This window comes from Plasmodium malariae, assembly GCF_900090045.1.
Source record: "Plasmodium malariae genome assembly, chromosome: 14".
NCBI lineage: Eukaryota > Apicomplexa > Aconoidasida > Haemosporida > Plasmodiidae > Plasmodium > Plasmodium malariae.
In genome coordinates, this window is record NC_041788.1 from 2,852,755 (window position 1) to 2,872,838 (window position 20,084).

A 20,084-nucleotide genomic window follows, 5' to 3' on the forward strand; every position below is an offset into this window, starting at 1 on the left:
TTGCTTTACTTTCCCGTGATAGTAATGGCAAGGCATATAATACGTATATAAAGGACCAGATGTGTTGTTATGTGTACATATAAATATAAATATATACATACATTTTGAAGTACTCACTTGGAGGCATTGTAATGTCTAATTTCTTTTTTTTTAAATATTTACACAAAAAAAATTCTTTTGTTGTGTGTGTATTTAAATAATAATTTTTATCCCCCATTTTAGAATTATTTAAAGGTAGAATATTTTTTTTTTAGCTGACCATGTACAGTCATTATCTTTACTTTGTAAGGATAAAAAAAAAAAAAAAATATTAAATAAAATACGGCAAAATATACCAAAATACTAACATATTTGTCCCAAATCATTTAATTTATCTATATTAATAAAAGTGATAATTTATAAAAGGTTTCCTTTAATATATTAAAAAGGGAAAAAATAAACGTTATGCAGTTAACGTATGTAACGTAAGTACATGAAAATCGAATAAAAAGGGAAAAGCAAAATGTATTAGTGGACCTACATACATACATGTTCACATAATTATCTATACCATTCTCATAACTCTTTAACGTGAGGGATAAAAAGGAAAAGGGATATATCCCCACATGCAATCAAATGTATATACATATATATATATATATATATGTATATGTATGTGTTATATATACACATTTGCTCATGAGCATTAAATGAAAAAAATATGACCTTACTTCAACGTTTCGTGGCATTAGATATATTACACAAATACAATTGTGTCGTAATTAATTTTTTACAGCCATTAACACAATTCTAATCTGTAAAATGGTTGGCAAAAATATACACGCATTTATATAATACACATAATATACCTATTGTAAAAAACGTATAATGCGCAATATTTTTAAAAATTTATTATTCTTAATATTCGTACACAACTGTATCTTCGCGCACGTACGTACATGCATGTATGTATGTACTGATGAATATACATATGTATATATACACTTATACATATAAACATTGTGTTATTTTATTTTATTTTTTTTATTAATTCAAATGATAAAGAAAGTTGAAATGCAAGATTTGTTCTTTTTAAAAATTATAATTATATACATATAAAACAGATCAACTTTTTATTTTCCCTTTACAACTATTATTCTGGCTTCCTATGCATACATGAATAACACAAATTATTGCGAAATGATTACACATGTTTACGCAAATATGCACACGAATATATAAGTATACACATATAAGTGGGAAGCAAAAACAATAGCGAATGGTAATAATAAAGCTTATCTTATGGAAAATACATATACGTATGTATATATATATATATATATGAAAACACATAATGGGTACATACTTTATAATAGGGAAAAGAATGCAAAATAAGCACTTTATATGTAATAAAAAAAAAATATGAACGCGAATAATTTTTTTACTTTAAAAAAAAAAAAAAAAAAAATTACACATTTTTACATTATTTCTAAATAAAATACATAAATAATAATTTTATTAAGTCTATATTAATAAAAATATTTTCTTGTTTTATTTTTTACTTTATGTAAACTTAAAATAATATATGCACACATAATTATGTTTACATGTGCGTAAATGCATTGTTTCTAATATGAATCTGGTGTGGCTATCCTTTATTTTTTTTATTATTTTTTTTATTTTTATTTATATGTATATATAAAACAATGTGCATACATATGTGTATGAATAATCACACGTATAAATACGTAAACATATGAATAAATAAACACAAAAATGAATAAGCATATATATATATACACATGCGTTTTTACGTGTGTGTTTGTGTGTGTGCGTAAACATTTGTGCAGATTGCTTCTACATTTCTCTGCACTTGGAGCCAATCAATCCTAAGATAACACAATTTCTTCCCCTTCATGCCTGGGCTTTTTCCGTGGCTTCACCTTTTTTGAGCTGAACTTTCAAATATTTGTTATTAACAAAATAGCCATTCATAAATTGAATTGCATGGTGTGCACTCATGATATTATCATAACTGACAAAACCAAAACCAGAATTTCTTCCAGTATTATCTCTTTGAATTTTAGATGAGATAATATTTCCAAAGCAACAAAAATGTTGAAATAAATCTAAATCACTCCATTCACTTGGTATATGAAAAATGAATAAGTTACTTCCATTTGGTCCATTCTGTTTTGTTTTCTCATTATTATTATATTGGAAAAGTTTATTTGGATGTATAGGTTTATTCCACTGGCTGTGTTTGGTTAAATTGTTGTAATAAAATGTGTTGTTATTTTTATCCTTATATATTTCCCATAAACTTAACCCTTCCGTATTTTCATTATTTTCATCTAAAGAATTATCATTCGATTGATACATATTGATATTGTTATTAATTGGTATTTGCGTATTATTCTTCCTGAACATGGCACCACTATTATTACTATTGTTAATGTTATTGTTATTTCCACTAGTACTATTAGGTGATATTTCTCCATCTGATCTCAACATTTCATTTAAAATTTTACTATTTGTAAAATTATTGTTGTTATGCATAAAGTTTGTGTTTTGGTTCAACATCAGATTGTTCATTTGATTGGTATTATTCATATTATTCATATTCATCATGTTATTTGTATTTTTGTTTTTTACATTTTTGTTCATAAAATTATTTTGCAAATTGTTATTGTTGCTATAAAAATTAAAATTGTTCATATTGTTATTATTATTATTACCAAAATTTTCATTGTTATTAAAACCATTTGGAAAATTATTTAAATTGTTGTTGTTATTATTATTATTTATAAAACTTGTGTTCATGTTATTTTTGTTAAAAAAATTATTATTAACATTTGGTACAGCAAATTTTGCTTCAATACTTTTTTCCTCACCACTCGTATCAATTAAACTTTTGATATTTTTCAAAACATTTAACGCTTCTTCATGAGTGTTAAAAGTGATCAGAGCTGTGTTATATACTTTTTTGTTTGCAAAATTGTTGTTCATTTGTTTTTTATTTTTATTAAAATAACATATATCTTTAATCTGACCAACATTTCCTAATACTGATCTTAAATGTGCATCCGTAACATGAGGGGGAATATTCTGAATATGAATTCTTGTGTTAAGAATTCCGTCAATGGTTGAGTTTAAAATTTCGCTACTCATTGTTATGTTAATCTTTTCGTCAAATTAAAATATTGAACAAATTTTAAATTATTTCCTAATGTGTTAAGTAACGTATGTTGATGGTATATAACACACTACAGTTATTATAAATTAATGGGTATTATTATTATATAACTTTTTTTTTTTTTTTATCTATATTATAACGCAAACTGTTACGTATTGTTATGTGCTGTTACGTATTGTTATGTGCTGTTACGTATTGTCATGTACTGTTACGCACTGTTGAGTATTTTCTATATTTAATTATATTAACAATACAGCAAAGTAGCAGGGGGGAGGAATATACGAAATTTATACATACAGTGCTTTTTTCAAGATAAAAAAGGGGTACAAAAAATTAAAAAAATTAAGGAATTAATGTAAAAGGGGAGGGGAAAAGAAATAAGATATAAATGATAAATGACAAAATAGCAGAAATGAGAATAAAAGGGATATGAAAAAAAGTATTTATGTAAAAAAATTAAATAATGTAAGAATAACGTAAAATATAAAGAAATAACGTAAGATATAATGAAATAACGTAAAACAAAATAAAATAACGTAAAACAAAATAAAATAACGTAAAACAAAATAAAATGAAGTAAAAATAAATGGGGATATATATATAAAAAAAAAAAAAGTGAGGGGAATAAAAATTAAGAAAAAATTGAGAATAAAAAGGAATAAAAAGGAATAAAAAGGAATAAAAAGTTTCATTTAAAACTTTAAAAAAATTAAAATTTTAAGTAAATAAAAAAAAAGTTTTACGCTCTTAAAATGTTTACATATATATATAGATACGAGTATTAATATATGATATATTATTATATATAAAATGTATAAATGTGCGTATTTCATTATATTTTTAACATACGCTACGATATATATATATATATATATATATTAATGCATACATACTTATAATATGTAAATATATATAATACATGAAGAGAAGTACTTTGCGTAATGGATAAAAGTGAAACCAGTGGACATTTTACGAAAAATTAAATTTTAAAAAATATCTCTTCATGGTGTAAAGACCATTAAAAATAGAATAAAAAGAAGGGAAAAAAAAAAAAAATAGAATAAAATAACTCACATAAGAATATACAAAAAATATATAAGCTAAAAAAATGACAAGTGATACATGTAAATTTTGGGGGAAAAAAAAAAAAAAAAAAAAAAAAAAATTATGTAACTACTCTAACCCAGCTAGAAAATAAACAGTAAACATTAATACATTCATTTAGATAGAGAAACGTATTTTTCATAATTAAAATTTTTTTTCTTTTTTAATTAAAATTTTTTAATTAAAAAGAGGGAAGTACAATAAATGCACATATATACACAGTGTAAATAGTACGTGCATCATATAAGGTTTGTTTGTTTATTTGTTCGTTCTTTCGATATCCCTTTGCAAAATTTTTTATTTCGTAAAATATAAAAAAAGAAAAAATTAATTAAAGTAATCCATTCCGCATGAAATGAAAAATAAAACAAATTTCTTTTGCTTAAAAACTATATCTCAAAAAGGAATACGAATAAATTATTCGCAAATTGAAAGGGGCAAAAATAAACATATATGTATGTATATTTATATATGTATATTTATATATGTATATTTATATATGTATATTTATATATGTATATTTATATATGTATATTTATATATGTATATTTATATATGTATATTTATATATGTATATTTATATATGTATATTATATATGTATATTTATATATGTATATTTATATATGTATATTTATATATGTATATTTATATATGTATATTTATATATGTATATTTATATATGTATATTTATATATGTATATTTATATATGTATTTTTATATATGTATATTTATATATGTATATACATATGTATAATCAATCATATATGTTTATATACATTTATATGCACATATGTTTCTATATATATAAGGACAACTAGGGATGAAGTGTAGGCAATGTGCATACTTTTTACATACATATGTGCACACATAAATATATATAAAATGTACGCGTCAATAGCAAAACATAGTTATTTCAAAGTCATGTCATAACATATTTTATGAACTAATTTTTACATTTTAAAATATGGGGAGCGAAAAAAAAAAAAAAATTTATGTTCAACGATGTGTATTATTTTTGGTATATAATTAATATATAATTAATATATAAACCGAATTGATGTTGATACATAATATGGATTAATCTTATAAACACATCCCACTGAATTAACTATTTAACGTTCTCATTCCTTACACATACCTATAAGGATGAATAGTTGTACATAGGCATATGTATATATGTATATATATATATATACACGATACAATCCATGCTTGTAATTACACGTATACATGGAATGATTTAAAGTTTTTCCCTTGTATTTTTTTATTTTTTCTGTAAAATACTGACAAATTGGCATAATTCTTTATGTATATGTTGTAGCCTTTTTAAAAGTGTGGAACGCATAATTTTGGCAAGTGTGTACATATATAAATATATATTAGATATACATAATATTTATTTCAGTTCCGTAATGAATAATCATAAATACGCATTGTTTTCAATTAGTGTAAAAGCAAACTATTTTTTTTTTTTTTTTTTTTTTTGTTCTCTCCCCTCCCCTACCATTAAGTGTAAACAGAATGCCATTTTGTCAAAAATGTAATTATGTAAAAATATTTCTCCTAAAAATTTTACGCTAAAAAATGTTTTAGCTAAACATTGTTCATGTATTTGCTCAAATAATGAAAGGGTATATGCTTCTCAATTCTACTCCTTTTGCATCATAATAATAATAATTTCTTTCTTTTTACGGCTGGATAAAGTTTTGATAAAACTATTTTCCACATTCGTGTTGAAGAAGAGGAAGTTTGTGGGGGGAAATGAACTATCATTGATAATTAAAGCGTTGACGGGGTAATACAAAAAAAATATATAAATATATATTTATATATATATATATATATAATAAATTAAAAAAATATATACCCTTATATGTGTAATAAAATAAAAAATAAATACCCATATATATGCAATAAAATAAAAAAAAAATATGTACATATATAAATAAAATAAAATATATATAAAAATATGAAAAAAAAATAAAAATATATATATATATATATTATATATATATGTAAAACAAAAGGGAATAAACTGCGCCGAATAAACTGAGCAGCATGAATAAAACAAATAATGCGCAGGTAACTCGAGAATGAGGTGGACTAGTGGGCTACCACACTGATGGACGTACATAGCGGCACGTAGTGGTCACATCAAGTGAGAACTACACGTTTTTAATTTTTTTGGCCTTGAGTGAATTTTCCTCAGCTATGATAATACCCTGGATATCGTTAACATTGAAGAACGAGATATCTGAAATATTTTCATTCGTTTTTTTAATAACATAAGAAATATTATCATTCATGGCTTGTTTAATATTCCACACAACATAAAAATTTTGGGAAAAGGTAAAAATAAATGTATTATCATGGTTAACCACACTTTTTACAAATTTGTAATTTCCAAGACTGTAGGTAAAAACATCAATATAATGTAATTGTAATAAAATTTTTTTCTGTTTTATACGATCATTTTTTTTAATAACATTTTGAAAAAGATTATTATTTTCAATAATATTTTCACATAGGATTACACTTCTTTCACATGTTACAATTGAATATATACCATCTAAGGACACAACTAAGTGAACAATATCATTTGCACAGAACACTACATTTTTGCTTTTTTTTATTATATTACTATTGTTTAATTTCCCATCATAATATTTTAGTTCACCATTCGTGTTTGTTACTATTATTCTTCCCTTTTCATCCATACTCGCATGCTCAATATCAGCTGTATTTTTGCTATACTGTAATAAATTTTGAATACATGATTTCATTCGTGTATCTACAAAGTATAAGCTGTTCTTATTATAACCACAGTATACATTTTCTTCTTTTTTGAGCAGTTTTTTAATTGGTATATATTCAGTATTCCATTTGTCAACAACCTTTTCTGTATTGATGTCTATCATAAATAAATTGTTATCATTTTTTTCATCTAGAAAAATTATTTTATTTCCTTGGCTATCATTAATTTGTACATTTTTTGGAATACATTTTTCATTCTTATATCTAAATAAATTCTTGGTCGAGTTATAAATCTTCCTCTCTTTCCCATACTCATCAAATTTGTATATATTCAAGTCGTTATGTATATTGTCATAATTTACTTTATCATCATATCCGATGGCAATTCCGTTACATTCCCTTTTTTCATTCTCTTTTTTTCTCTTTTCTAAGCGTCTATCCTTCTTTGGCAATATATAATTTTGCCTTAAAACGAATGAAAATTTTCCATTTGTATTCACATATTTATATTTCATATCAGATCCCCTATTTTCCTCTAGCTCTTCTGATATATCTGAATCTGACAAAAATACATAGTCTTCTTCTTTTTTATTTTCTTTACTATAGTCACTACTGTTATCTTTATTCATTCCTCGAACCTCCTCATTGTTCTTACTGCAACTATTACGTATGTAATTTTCTAGGTAATCTCGTTTTATATGTACAATATCATTCTGGAAATCATACCTATATATTAGTATATTTTTAATGGTATCAATCATAATACTTTCCGACTCCACAATGATTAAAAATTTTTCATTTAATTCGTTTATTTGTTCGGCGGGATCAGTGTGCTTCTCCAGCATGGGTTTCGTCCATTTCTCAAGGCCTTCCTTACCCCCCTCCCTCTTTTCGCCCTTTTCCCCAATATTACTGCCGCTATTTCTACGGCTATCTTTACTGATTCCTCTACTGCTTCCTCTACTGCTTCCTCTACTGCTTCCTCTACTGCTTCCTCTACTGCTTCCTCTACTGCTGCCTCTACTGCTACCTCTACTGCTACCTCTTCTGGTACTTCCATCATTGCCATAACTATGGCCCCCAACACTCATGTGCCCTCTTCTCAGTTCCACGCTACCAACATCATCAACAGTTCTTTTGACGTCATCATCCTTCTCAATAGATTTTTTTCCATTCAAAACGATGTGAGAAGTATAGGCATACGTTTGATTCAACTGGATTTTCTTTTTTGATTTGTTTTGTTCTTTCATCCTTTCTTCTTCACTTTCTTCATCGTTTAGAAAAAACGTTTTATAATTATCACCTTCAGGGTACAGAGTCTTGTAATCTATAAATTTAAACAAATTATAAACTAAGTACCTTTGTAAATGTATTCCAACTGAGTCCTTACTCAAATAAATATCATTGAACGAGTTTAATATATATATTAGAAATACTTTGTTTCTTTTGTACAACTCCCTAATATTTTCTATGCTAAATTGTTCATAATATTTTTCACTTTCTTCATCTATTATTATCTCTCTCATGATTTGCTTCTCTTCTTCTTTCACCATTTCTTTTGTGTTCTGTTCTTTTGATTTTACAGAGTTTTGTTTATTTGTCGAATAATTACTTGTGTTCTTGTTAAATGATGTGGATAATTTGTTCCTTCGCTGCCCCTTCGTATGTTCAGCATGTGCTGCATACTTGGAATTCTGTTCATTTGTTTCACTTGATCCATTAGTTTCTCTTGATCCATTTGTTTCTCTTGATCCATTTGTTCCATCTACTTCATCTGCTTCACACCCCTCTCCAGCAGTAACATTTTCGAATTCCTCTTCTTGCTCACTGGGCACCATCCTACGGTTGGATTTAACAACAATAAATACATGCTCACACTTTACAGTATTAAATACTAAAATGCCATGATAGTTTTTCTTGTACAAACGTTTTACCGGCTCAGAGTACTTGAACAAGTTTACTTTGCTATGTAGAATAACATTACCACTTAAATAAGAAAGCATCATATATTTATAAAAATAATACATATAACACATGTCCGAAAATACTAACCCATATTCTTCCACTACTCCATTCTGTAAATATTTGAATTGACACATATCCAACTCATGATACTTAAAATCATGAATATTATCTTCATTAAATACTAATTTTTTTAAACTATTTATTATTGTTATCTCGTTTTTATTCACACATAATTTACCGTCTAACAGAAGTGGACTAGACTCTTTATTCTTTAAAATGTAGAGGTCCACGTCAAGCTCGACTTTTTTTCTGAACAGCTTGCTAAAAATCATTTTGACGGGAAAAAGAGGGGGGTGGTGGAAAAAGAAAAAAGGAAAAGGAAAAAAGGAAAAAGGAAAAAGGTAAAAGAAAAAAGGAAAAGGAAAAAAGGAAAAAGAAAAAAGGAAAAAAGGAAAAAAGGAAAAAAGGAAAAGGAAAAAGAAAAAAGGATTAGAGTAATTAACGCGGTCAACTTATCGTATTATCGTGTTCTCCTTCTTCCCTCTTTCCCCTTTTTTTCACTTTTATTCCATTATTTTCGATTTATTTTATTTATTTATTTTTTCTTCCCCTCACCCTTCTGCCGAGTAACAAATTTGCGAAAAATGAAAATTCAAAAAAAAAAAAAAAAATTAGCAAAATTTAATATATTGCAATATATGAGTAAATTATGGAAAAAGTACACGACGGACAAAAGATCAACGTAAAGGAAATTTCCAATATATGTAGAAATGGACATATGAACATAAATATGCATATACATGTACATATGGAAAACATGCCTGCGGGTTGTACTTCAAAAAAATGCGGTAAAAATTCGATTACAAAAAAATTTTTAAATGATCAAAAAACGATAAAAAAAATTAATACATGTAATAAAAATATTGTACATTTGAGACGGGGGGGGGGGGAAATTAAAGCTTGTGAATTATACTCAATTGGGTTAAAGGTAATCTTTACTCATTGGCATAAAAAATGTGCTTTCAAAATTATGAAAAAAGAAAATGTGTTACATAATAGGGTACACATTTATGTAGGAACAACAAATGACGTAAATACATTGCTGTTCTTTTTAAACTGCTTTATTCATCTTTGAATTATGATTTGCCAAATTACAAAAAATGAAAATTCAGAAAAAAAAAATTAAATATAATAAATTATCGAGAGTATTTAATAAAAGCATGTCAAGAGCCAAGTAATATATTTTTCTTTTAAAAAAAAAAAAAAAATTTACATATAATAATATATATTATACAATATATCGATGTTACATATTTTTGAATCATAATTTTGTATGATTATTTTTTTTTACAATTTTTCGTATAAATGCTATTACTTTAATTTAGCTCATAGTGTTTCTGAGCATTTTGCGAAAGCGGCTTGACTGAAATGTACAGCATTGCATATGCTCATATGTACATATGTATATATAATTATGTAACGTATAAGTATGTGCCTTCAATTTATGCTTCACTTCATTTTAGTTGTATAGCACCTGCGGCTTAAGCGTTTTAAGGCGATTGTGCATGCCCGTCGAGGGGGTGAGCATTAAAAAAAAAATAAGCGCACACACTGAAAAACAATAGCAGTAGCAGTAACAATAACTATAATGAGCTGACGCAAAAATCAAGTTTTTCGCGTATATAACCAGGGTTATAGCGTTAGCATTGCGGCACATACAGAAAAAAGAAAAAGGAAGAAAAAGAACGATTTTGCATATATGCGATTTGCCATTTGCCATTTACGATTTGCCATTTGCGATTGACGATTTGCCATTTGCGATTTACGATTTGCCATTTGCGATTAACGATTTGCCATTTGCCATTTACGATTTGCCATTTGCGATTAACGATTTGTCATTTGCGATTTACGATTTGTCATTTGCGAATTTACACTTTTGCGCCTTACACCTTCGCACTCTACACCTTTTCGCAAACAAAAAGAAAAAAAAAAAAAATATGCACAAACAGGAAAGTAAAGTACCTCTTTTTTTATTTTTTTTTCGAATTGAAATATTACGAAAAAAAATCAAAAAGGCAGTTCATTTTACCGTTTACACCTCTGTATGTATATTAAAAGTGTGGGAAGCACAACGTGTGGGAAGGTGGGGCCCCAAAGTTGCATGTGATCTCTTGTGGAAGCACTGCATGAACATGTTCATATTTTCCTGAATTAATCAGAAAATATATAGCTTTTTTTTTTTCGTTTTTCTTTTTTTTTTTTTTTTGGGAAAAATGGATGAAGGGATACAGGATATGTACTACTTGGAGGACAATCTAAATGTTGGAAATATAAATTTGGATGAAGAGATTAATAAAAAGGCAGAAGCATATTTTACTACTGCAAAAAAGTATGTAGAAGAGAAGAAACTAAAAACGTGTGAAGAATTCCTTGAAGATGTATTAATCCATTTTAAGAAAGAACCATTTGAATACATTATATTCATGACAATTAAAATATATTGTAATTTAAGATTACATAATTATAGATCAGTTTCGAATAATCTTAGTTTAGTAGGAAATCTAGATGGAAAAAATTATAAATTTCAAAATTTCTCTTTAAAATATAAGAAAAAAAGAGGATCAATGATACCTTTTTTATTAAGATTGATTAACTCTTATTATCCATACACACTGAGTTTGTATTTTACCTCTTTTGATAGGCTATATCTATTAATATTATATTATGAAAAGTTGTTTAATGAATGTGTTAATATAATAGAGAAAGAAAATCATATAGCTGATAAGGGCATTGATAATATGGCTTCCTTTAGTTATACCTTTTTAAGAAAGAAAAACATTCTTTTCCATCATGTAACAATAACATGCTATGTATTGTGTGATTTGCTATTAAAAAAGAATTACATAGAACAAGCCATACAATTATTGAAAGATAAAATATTAATATATGATGCAGATCATGCTAGTACAATATCACTAATTGGAAAATTTGCTCTTCTTATGGGAAGCTTTGACATTGCCGAGTCGTCCTTTAATAGTGTTCAGAATTTATTACAGAACTGTACAGATAATGCAGCAGTTATTAAATCAGTTCCTACAACATCTGGGGGATGCATAACAAGAGTGTACAGCAATAATATTAACCATGTGAAGATGAACGGAACCTTTTTTTACTTATACTTGGAGGAGTATGCCATAGCCTTAAACGAACTATTGTTAATACATCCGACTATTAGCGAGCATACTAATATTAACAAGGAGAAGGATAGTAATGTTAGTAACAATGATAATGGTAGTAGTATCGATAATAATGTAGTTAGTAACTACGCAATATACTGTAACAATTTAGCTATTACCTACTTTTTAAATAATGATTTAAAAAAAGCCATTGATATTCTTGAACAAGCAATAAGAGATAATTATATAAATTCTTTCCCCTCACTCATAAAAAATTTAAATTATTTTTACGAATTAGCAAAAACAAAAAACGAAACAGTAAATGAAATTAACGATTTTATTAAAAATAAATTAAATGAAGACCATGAAGTATTGTTCCTTATTCCAAAAAGGAGCTGATTCTTTTGTAATCAAAAAATAGTTTGCTTCATTTCTTGCGGGCACCATCGGTGGTAGAGGATAAACAGTATTTGGTAATCATTAAGGGGCAATCATTAAGGGGTAATCAGTAATGGGGTAATCAGTAATGGGGTAATCAGTATTGGGGTAATCAGTATTGGGGTAATCAGTAATGGGGTAATCAGTATTGGGTAAGCAAATAGTGAGAAAAAAAAAATATAAAACAAGAAATGTTAGTTACGATTAGGTATGACAGGAACTGATACAACGAATATTTACAAATTTGCTTACAATTAATGTATAATTATATATGTGTACATGTGTTCATTCATGATCATGCTTACATATATATAGGTACACTTAAGTTCCCGAATAAATGTATCACTGTAAAGGCTTTTTTTGTTTTTTTGTTTTTTTGTTTTTTTGATTTTTTTTATCAATATAGTATTCCCTGAAAACTTCCATATATCTTGTAAGAAAAAAAAAAAGAAAAAAAATGAACCAGCAGATGAACAAGCATACATACAAACGAACATTTAATGCGTTAACTAAACGATAAACTGGCTTATAAACATTTTTAGTTGCACGATGAGACTTTACTTATATGCAAAATGCTTGAATAAGAAAACGAACAAACCAGTCGGCTTAGTGCGTCAAAATATGATTGCGTATTCGTACGTACAATAATATAATATGCCGCATATAACGAGTTATACGAACATTCATGAATTAAAGTGATACAAGGAATATTTAATTTAAAAAAAAAAAAAAAAAATTTGAAAACTGGGAACAGTGAGAAAAACGAGAAAATTAAAAAAAATGAGAAAAATGAAAAAAATGCGCAAAATGTGAAAAATGAAATAAATGAAAAAAATGAAAAAAATACGAAAAATGCAAATAATGCGCAAAATACGAAAAATGCAAATAATGCGCAAAATGTGAAAAATGCAAATAATGCGAAAAATGTGAAAAATGCAAATAATGCGAAAAATGTGTACCTGTGCTATATTACCATTTTATAAACAATGCCTGAAAGATTTAAAAATAAAGGAGTACTTACTCAAAAATGTGGTCAATAACCCCTGCATTTTTTCTTTTCATTATATTTACTTTTCTCGTGAAACAGTATGTATCCCCTGATGAAGGTAAACAATAATAATGCTGCATATATATATGTAGCTAAGATTGGTACATGAGAATATGTTTGCACTGGTTGACCAATTCTCATTTATGTGGTTTATGACCGCGCACATGATTCATCTTTGCTTTAGGGCAAGGACGCATACCCATATATACGCACATATGTATATACATATGTGTTTACATATACCTCAGTGTATATTGTACATATATATGTACGTAAACGAGTTACCTGAAAGAAGGTCAAAAGGAGGGATGTTGACACAAGAAAATATGGTGCTTGTTTGTGTACAAGCAGAAGTTGCAGCAGTTTTGTGCATATTTTAAAAAAAAGAAGAGAAAAAGCAAATGAAAAAGCGAACATATTAAACGTTTCCCAAGTTATCGCTGTATTCGCGCTAATAACTCACTTGTCTGTTACGCATAATCTGTTTGTTCAGTATATATTTCACTGCTTAGTCATATTCGTAGCTCATCTTTTTTTTTTTTTTTTTTTTTTTATGTAGGGATATTTAAAAGGCGAGTATTAAACCCTTTTCAATACCAGAAGGACAAGAAGTGCATTATGAAACATGTTAACTCACTTTCTTTTCTTTATAACGAGTTGAAGAGTAATGTTGAAGACTTAGAACGCACATACGATAATTTTATAAAAGCCTTGGAGGTGTCAGATGAAACAGAGAAACACTTACTTAAAGTAAATAATGAAAGAACAAATAATTTTATAAACACAATGGAAGAATTAAAAAGAGACTATGATATTTTTAAAGATAACATTGAGGAAGATTTAAATAGAAAAAAAAATGATTTTAATAAAACATTAAATAAAAAGATTAAAGGATTTTTTCGTAATTCTGTAAAAGAATTAAAAGGAATTAGTAAGTACATAAAATATATTAATTCAAATGCGTATAATTTAAACAAAATTGTTTCAAGTATATTTTCTAAAGCAATGCATCTAAGTGAAATATATGAACAAAATATTCATCATATATACGAAATAGGAAAAGAATATTATAGAATGAAATTAAATACATTAAATAATATGCTATTGTCCGAATATGATGAATATAATAAACAAATAAAATTAATATCAAATGAAAAATATTTAGACAAATTTTCAGATGTCTTTTATATGGAAATGTTAAAAGATTATTTACAGAATTGTAAGGATAAATTTATTATGATCGATTTATCTAATTTTTTAGAACGTCATTCTTTTCTAGAATTATCCTACTTTTTTAACACGATAATAAAAAATTATAATAAAGGAATTATTATATATGTAATTAATAGAGTAGATGTGAACTATTATATTAATAAAATGATATTTATAGAATCAAATAAATTATTAGAGATAGTTAATTTTATTAAATCAAATTATAGTCATCTACAAATTGACTATGTAACTATACATATATTTAATATATATATATCTGTATTCATAAATGCAAATGGAATTCTGTATCATGTAAATTATGAACATCTTCTGGATGAACGATTATTAAGTTTATATAATACATATAATTATGGATACTTTTTTACAAATCAAAAAATTAATTACGAAGAATATAATTTAAACGATGATTATATATATGTATTATATGTTGGAAGCAGAAGTGTTGAAGATAATTATTTTATATATAATAGAGAAGATATGATAGAATTTAAAAAACTACATGCTTATAAAATTATTGTAAATAACAATGTTAAAACCCAGGATTCTTTTTTTAATATTTATTTATTAAAATTAGAGTCAGAGTATAATTTTTACAATAAATTCCTTAGCGAGCAGCATGCTCACCGTTATAGGTTTTCCGTGCATAAGTGCAACATTATATTGACCTACGACTCCCTGAGCAAATATAACATTCCGAATGAGAAGTTCACACCTCATTTCACGTAAATGAATTGCGTACGTGCATCGGTTCGTGCGCTCTGTGTGTGTGTGTTGAGTACCTGTTTGTGAGTATGAATAAACACGTGTGTATGTGTTGAGTACCTGTTTGTGAGTATGAATAAACACGTGTGTATGTGTTTTGTTTTGTTTTTTTATTTGTTGTGTTCCATCAGACAGATGTTCTATTCTTGTCCATTCTATGACTTCCATTTTTTCATCTTTTTTGTATATTTCTTTTTTTTCTTTTTTTTTTTCCTTTTTTTTTCATCCTGCACCCCGCACCCGCACTGAAGAGACGTTTATATTCTAATAATTATTTACCCGGGAAAAAACGTGAATGAACTTTGTAGTTTTTTTAATAATTATTTATTCAGTGAATCGATATACAACTTAAGGAAAGAAGAATCAAATGTGCTTGAAATTTATTCCGATATGAATAAGATAACCTTACTTGTTAACAACAAAGCGAAAAATTATTATGTAAATATAAGCAATAAAAAAACTTCCGAGCCCCTGGAAATTAGCTTGTTGAAAATACAAAAATGTTTGAAATTTTATATAAGGAATAACTACATTGATTACTTTGACTATTTGAATATAATTTATTTTATATCGTCTGACTAATGATAGCGCCTTTTCCGTTTATCACAAGAATACTCTAAAATAGGCAGCGCATTCGGGTGTATCATCTGTATGTTTGCCCACGAGTACGTATATAAATGTATGTATGCTGTGTGTATGCTGTGTGTATGCTGTGGGTATGCTGTGTGTATGCTGTGGGTATGCTGTGGGTATGCTGTGTGTATGCTGTGTGTATGCTGTGTGTATGCTGTGTGTATGCTGTGTGTATGTTGTGTGTATGTTGTGTGTATGTTGTGTGTATGTTGTGTGTATGTTGTGTGTATGCGGTGTGTATGCTGTGGGTATGCTGTGGGTATGCTGTGTGTATGCTGTGTGTATGTTGTGTGTATGTTGTGTGTATGTTGTGTGTATGCTGTGTTTATGCTGTGTTTATGCTATGTATATTCCTTACATGTGCTGCATAGATGTATATTTTTGGCCTCTCCCCTGTTTTTTCTGTAAAAATGGTGAACGTTTTATCACCGTCCTTTTGATTACAGTTTGCTTTTTTCCTGTTCATTTTCTTCTTTTTTTTTTTTTTTAATTGTAAAGGATTAAATGTGAAACTTAACTTATTTAAGCGAAACTGTGATAGAAATTTTTTTGAAAAATGTGAGTAAATTTTTTTTTTTTTTTAAAACAGCCAAAATGTATATAATTTAAGGAAGGAACCTTTTTTTCATATTAGCCTTATATGGTACATATTGATTTGGTTGTGGGTAAGAAAAATATTTCATGTTCATAATAAAGTGATAAATTTTGACACAAAAAGAAAAAAAAAAACTTTCCATAAATTCTGCAAATTACTTACAATATTCTGAACAGCAAGGTAAAAAATTTGGCATCATTTCATTGTATAGTTTTTTTCTTTTTTTTCTTTTTTCTGTCTCCTCTGATGAAACAAATTAATTCTGATTTTATTGTAAGAATAAAATAAGCCAAATCGCTTCTTCACCCTGTTGTTGAATACTTCTCATGTGTAAACAGTTGTTCACTCAGGTTATGCAACCAAATTTAGTGCTTACTTAAATAAGTTCAAAATACGAGAAACAAATAAATGCGCTAAATTCTTTTTGCATATGTACATTTGCGAAAATAAATTAACAGAAGAATGTCAACTTTTTTTAAGTTTTATTGTTCTTTTTTTTCTTATTTTTGATATGTGCATTATTGTATGAACACTTGGCTTAGTTAACTAATGTAAAAGGAAAGAAAAAAAAAAAAAAACTCAATCCATTTACGATAAAAAGTGGCAAAAAAAAAAAAAAAAAAAAAAAAAAAAATATATATATATATATATATATATATATATATATATATATATATATATATGTATATATATATACATACATGTTCTATGCATTTACATGTGCATACACGTATATTTACTTATATGCATGCGAACCCACGTAGGAAATTTTGCGCTCGCTTCAAAGGTGTATACGGATACGTATTTTTGCACTTACATATTCCTCCTCACTCTTCCGTATCATCCTATATATACACTAATATTTTCATTACTCCATTTTTATATTCATAATGAATTTTTTCTTTATCTATTGATTTCATAAAGTAGTATGTTCTTAGAAAATATCCTGTCTTTATTTCATGAGAAAAATAGCTAGCACATTTCTGTACATCATATGGAATTTTTTTACCTGATATGGTAAGGTAATTATTATTTGAGGAAATTTTAAAATTTTCCAAATCTCCTGATATAAAAAATAAAAATACAACCTTTTCGTTATCATATAAAATGTCTACTGGAGGAATAAAACTTATATTACTTGATTGTTCTGTCTTTACTTCTTTTATAAAATTGCACTTCTTTACTTCGCACATGCCGTTTTTTCCAGAAAAGGGATGTGGTTCATATGAAAGAACTGGAGTGCTTGGAATGGAGTCGTGTTCAGTCGCATGGTCATTAATCCTTCCACTATTATGATTATTATTAAGATTGATAAGATTTTTAAGATCATAATTACTGTTATTATTTTTATCCTTATTTTTGTCGCTAATTTTGTCCCCATTTTTACACCCATTTTTATCCCTATTACTACCACTATTCCTTCCACTATTCCTTCCACCCTTGTCTGGAATTTTTTTCCTTTGCCTACTTCTCTTCTCATGTTGTTCACCCCCCACATTATCGTTGTTATAGTATGTCTTCCCTAGTACACCCTTATCCTGTGTAACGCCTTCATTAGTGTAATAATTTTTTGCATTATCATCACTTGTATAAGAATAACGATCTTCGTTAGTCTTATCGTTTTCAAAATTTTTACTAAGTGAATCATCAAAAGATCTATCTAAAGCAAGTTCATGCCAATTTAAGTTATAAAATACTTTTTCTGTATTTAAATTTTTTTTAAGAATTTCAATCTGATCCATTTTCATTAAACATAAAGTAAATATAACGAAAAAGTAGTAAAATTAAAATAGGTAAGAAATGTGAACTATTTTTTTTTTTTTTTTTTTTTTTGACAAATTATTATTTTCTCATATGAATTGTAAATATAATCAAAACACAGTAAATATACGCGAATTTATAAATAGCTAAAAAAAAAAAAAAAAAAATGTTATTATAGAGTAATACAGTATCAACTACAATCAGAATGTGAATTACTAATTAGCAAGAACAAAAGAACTTGAACAAAATATATTAATTCTATACAAACACAGAATACATTAAAAATAGGGAAACAAAATTGTACCCAGGGGTACTCACTTATATACATATATACGTATGTAAATATATGCATATGTACATATACACGTACATATATATGCTACATACATATGTATATTTATCTATATATCATTTTGTGCAATGTTGATGTGACTGTAACGAGAAAAAGACAATAAATATTGAAAACTACGTATGCCACTTATTCAACAAGAAATATAACAAAATATACATATGTACACATATATGCATGATATATAACATATAATACCTTTTTTTTATTATACTATTTTTCTAACAAATTTCACAAATATAAAGAAACACATAAAATTTCATAAATGAGAAATAAAATAATAAATCAACAAAATGTGAAGACTTTCTTTTTTTTTTTTTTTTCTATTTTTTTTTTTTTATTTTATGAAAAATTGGAGAAATACATTACGAATATTATATTTTTTTTCAATCTTTTTACAATTTACTCAAAAATAGGAAAAATAGAAATTAAGTTGTACCGGAGATTAGTCCTTTATTCTGTTTGTGCAGTTAAGAACGGAAAAAAAAAAATAAATAAATAAAAATAAGCGTACATATATATATATATGTACATGGCCTAATTTACATTAATTCTGTCACAAAACAAATGAAATTTACAAATTTCTGTCTGCTTATATTCTTGAAGGTTTTTTTGCTTCCTTCATGTTATGATACAAGAGTGTGTAATTATACACTACAAGTTTCTTTTTTTTTTTTTTTTTTTTTTAATTCCAAAAATTAATGTGCACCTCTTTATTAAACCACTTGAGTGCTCCATTATTAATTTCAATGTTGGAATGTTCAATGTTGGAATGTACGTTTTAACAAGCATGTTCTAGAATAAAATCATCATTTCGTGGGCCACTAGTATACCTACACACATAACATACAAATTAATGGTAGCTTATATAAATTTTTGTGATACCAATAATTTGCAGCGTAAGAATAGGTGATATATATTTTTTTTTTTTTTTTTTTTTTTTTGTTATTTTATGAAGGAAAAAAAATGGCTAGTAAACAATGATTATCGAACAGGGGTTTCAAATATATATATACATAAATGTACATTGAGTAAATATTGAGCAGATAATAAAATGAACGAGGAAATATACACTTATTTACGCATACG

The 20,084-nt window shown here is 26.6% G+C and overlaps 5 protein-coding genes across 5 annotated transcripts; 2 read left to right on the plus strand and 3 right to left on the minus strand.

Annotated features, from left to right (window-relative positions):
* Window positions 1-1,893: 1,893 nt before the first annotated feature.
* PmUG01_14070300 (clustered-asparagine-rich protein, putative) lies at window positions 1,894-3,150 on the minus strand (the record flags this gene model as incomplete). Its single annotated transcript, XM_029008292.1, has 1 exon — window positions 1,894-3,150. One exon carries the CDS (start codon window positions 3,148-3,150, stop codon window positions 1,894-1,896), a length of 1,257 nt encoding a protein of 418 aa, XP_028864596.1.
* A 3,296-nt stretch (window positions 3,151-6,446) lies between these two features.
* PmUG01_14070400 (conserved Plasmodium protein, unknown function) lies at window positions 6,447-9,332 on the minus strand (the record flags this gene model as incomplete). The annotated part of the gene is made up of 1 exon (XM_029008293.1): window positions 6,447-9,332. One exon carries the CDS (start codon window positions 9,330-9,332, stop codon window positions 6,447-6,449), a length of 2,886 nt encoding a protein of 961 aa, XP_028864597.1.
* A 1,941-nt stretch (window positions 9,333-11,273) lies between these two features.
* On the plus strand, window positions 11,274-12,575 carry PmUG01_14070500 (conserved Plasmodium protein, unknown function; the record flags this gene model as incomplete). The annotated part of the gene is made up of 1 exon (XM_029008294.1): window positions 11,274-12,575. One exon carries the CDS (start codon window positions 11,274-11,276, stop codon window positions 12,573-12,575), a length of 1,302 nt encoding a protein of 433 aa, XP_028864598.1.
* Window positions 12,576-13,641: 1,066 nt separating this feature from the next.
* On the plus strand, window positions 13,642-16,239 carry PmUG01_14070600 (conserved Plasmodium protein, unknown function; the record flags this gene model as incomplete). Its single annotated transcript, XM_029008295.1, has 3 exons — window positions 13,642-13,720; window positions 14,222-15,617; window positions 15,909-16,239. The coding sequence occupies 3 exons, from the start codon at window positions 13,642-13,644 to the stop codon at window positions 16,237-16,239; spliced, it is 1,806 nt and encodes a 601-aa protein (XP_028864599.1).
* Window positions 16,240-17,730: 1,491 nt separating this feature from the next.
* On the minus strand, window positions 17,731-18,633 carry PmUG01_14070700 (conserved Plasmodium protein, unknown function; the record flags this gene model as incomplete). Its single annotated transcript, XM_029008296.1, has 1 exon — window positions 17,731-18,633. The coding sequence occupies one exon, from the start codon at window positions 18,631-18,633 to the stop codon at window positions 17,731-17,733; it is 903 nt and encodes a 300-aa protein (XP_028864600.1).
* Window positions 18,634-20,084: the final 1,451 nt, after the last annotated feature.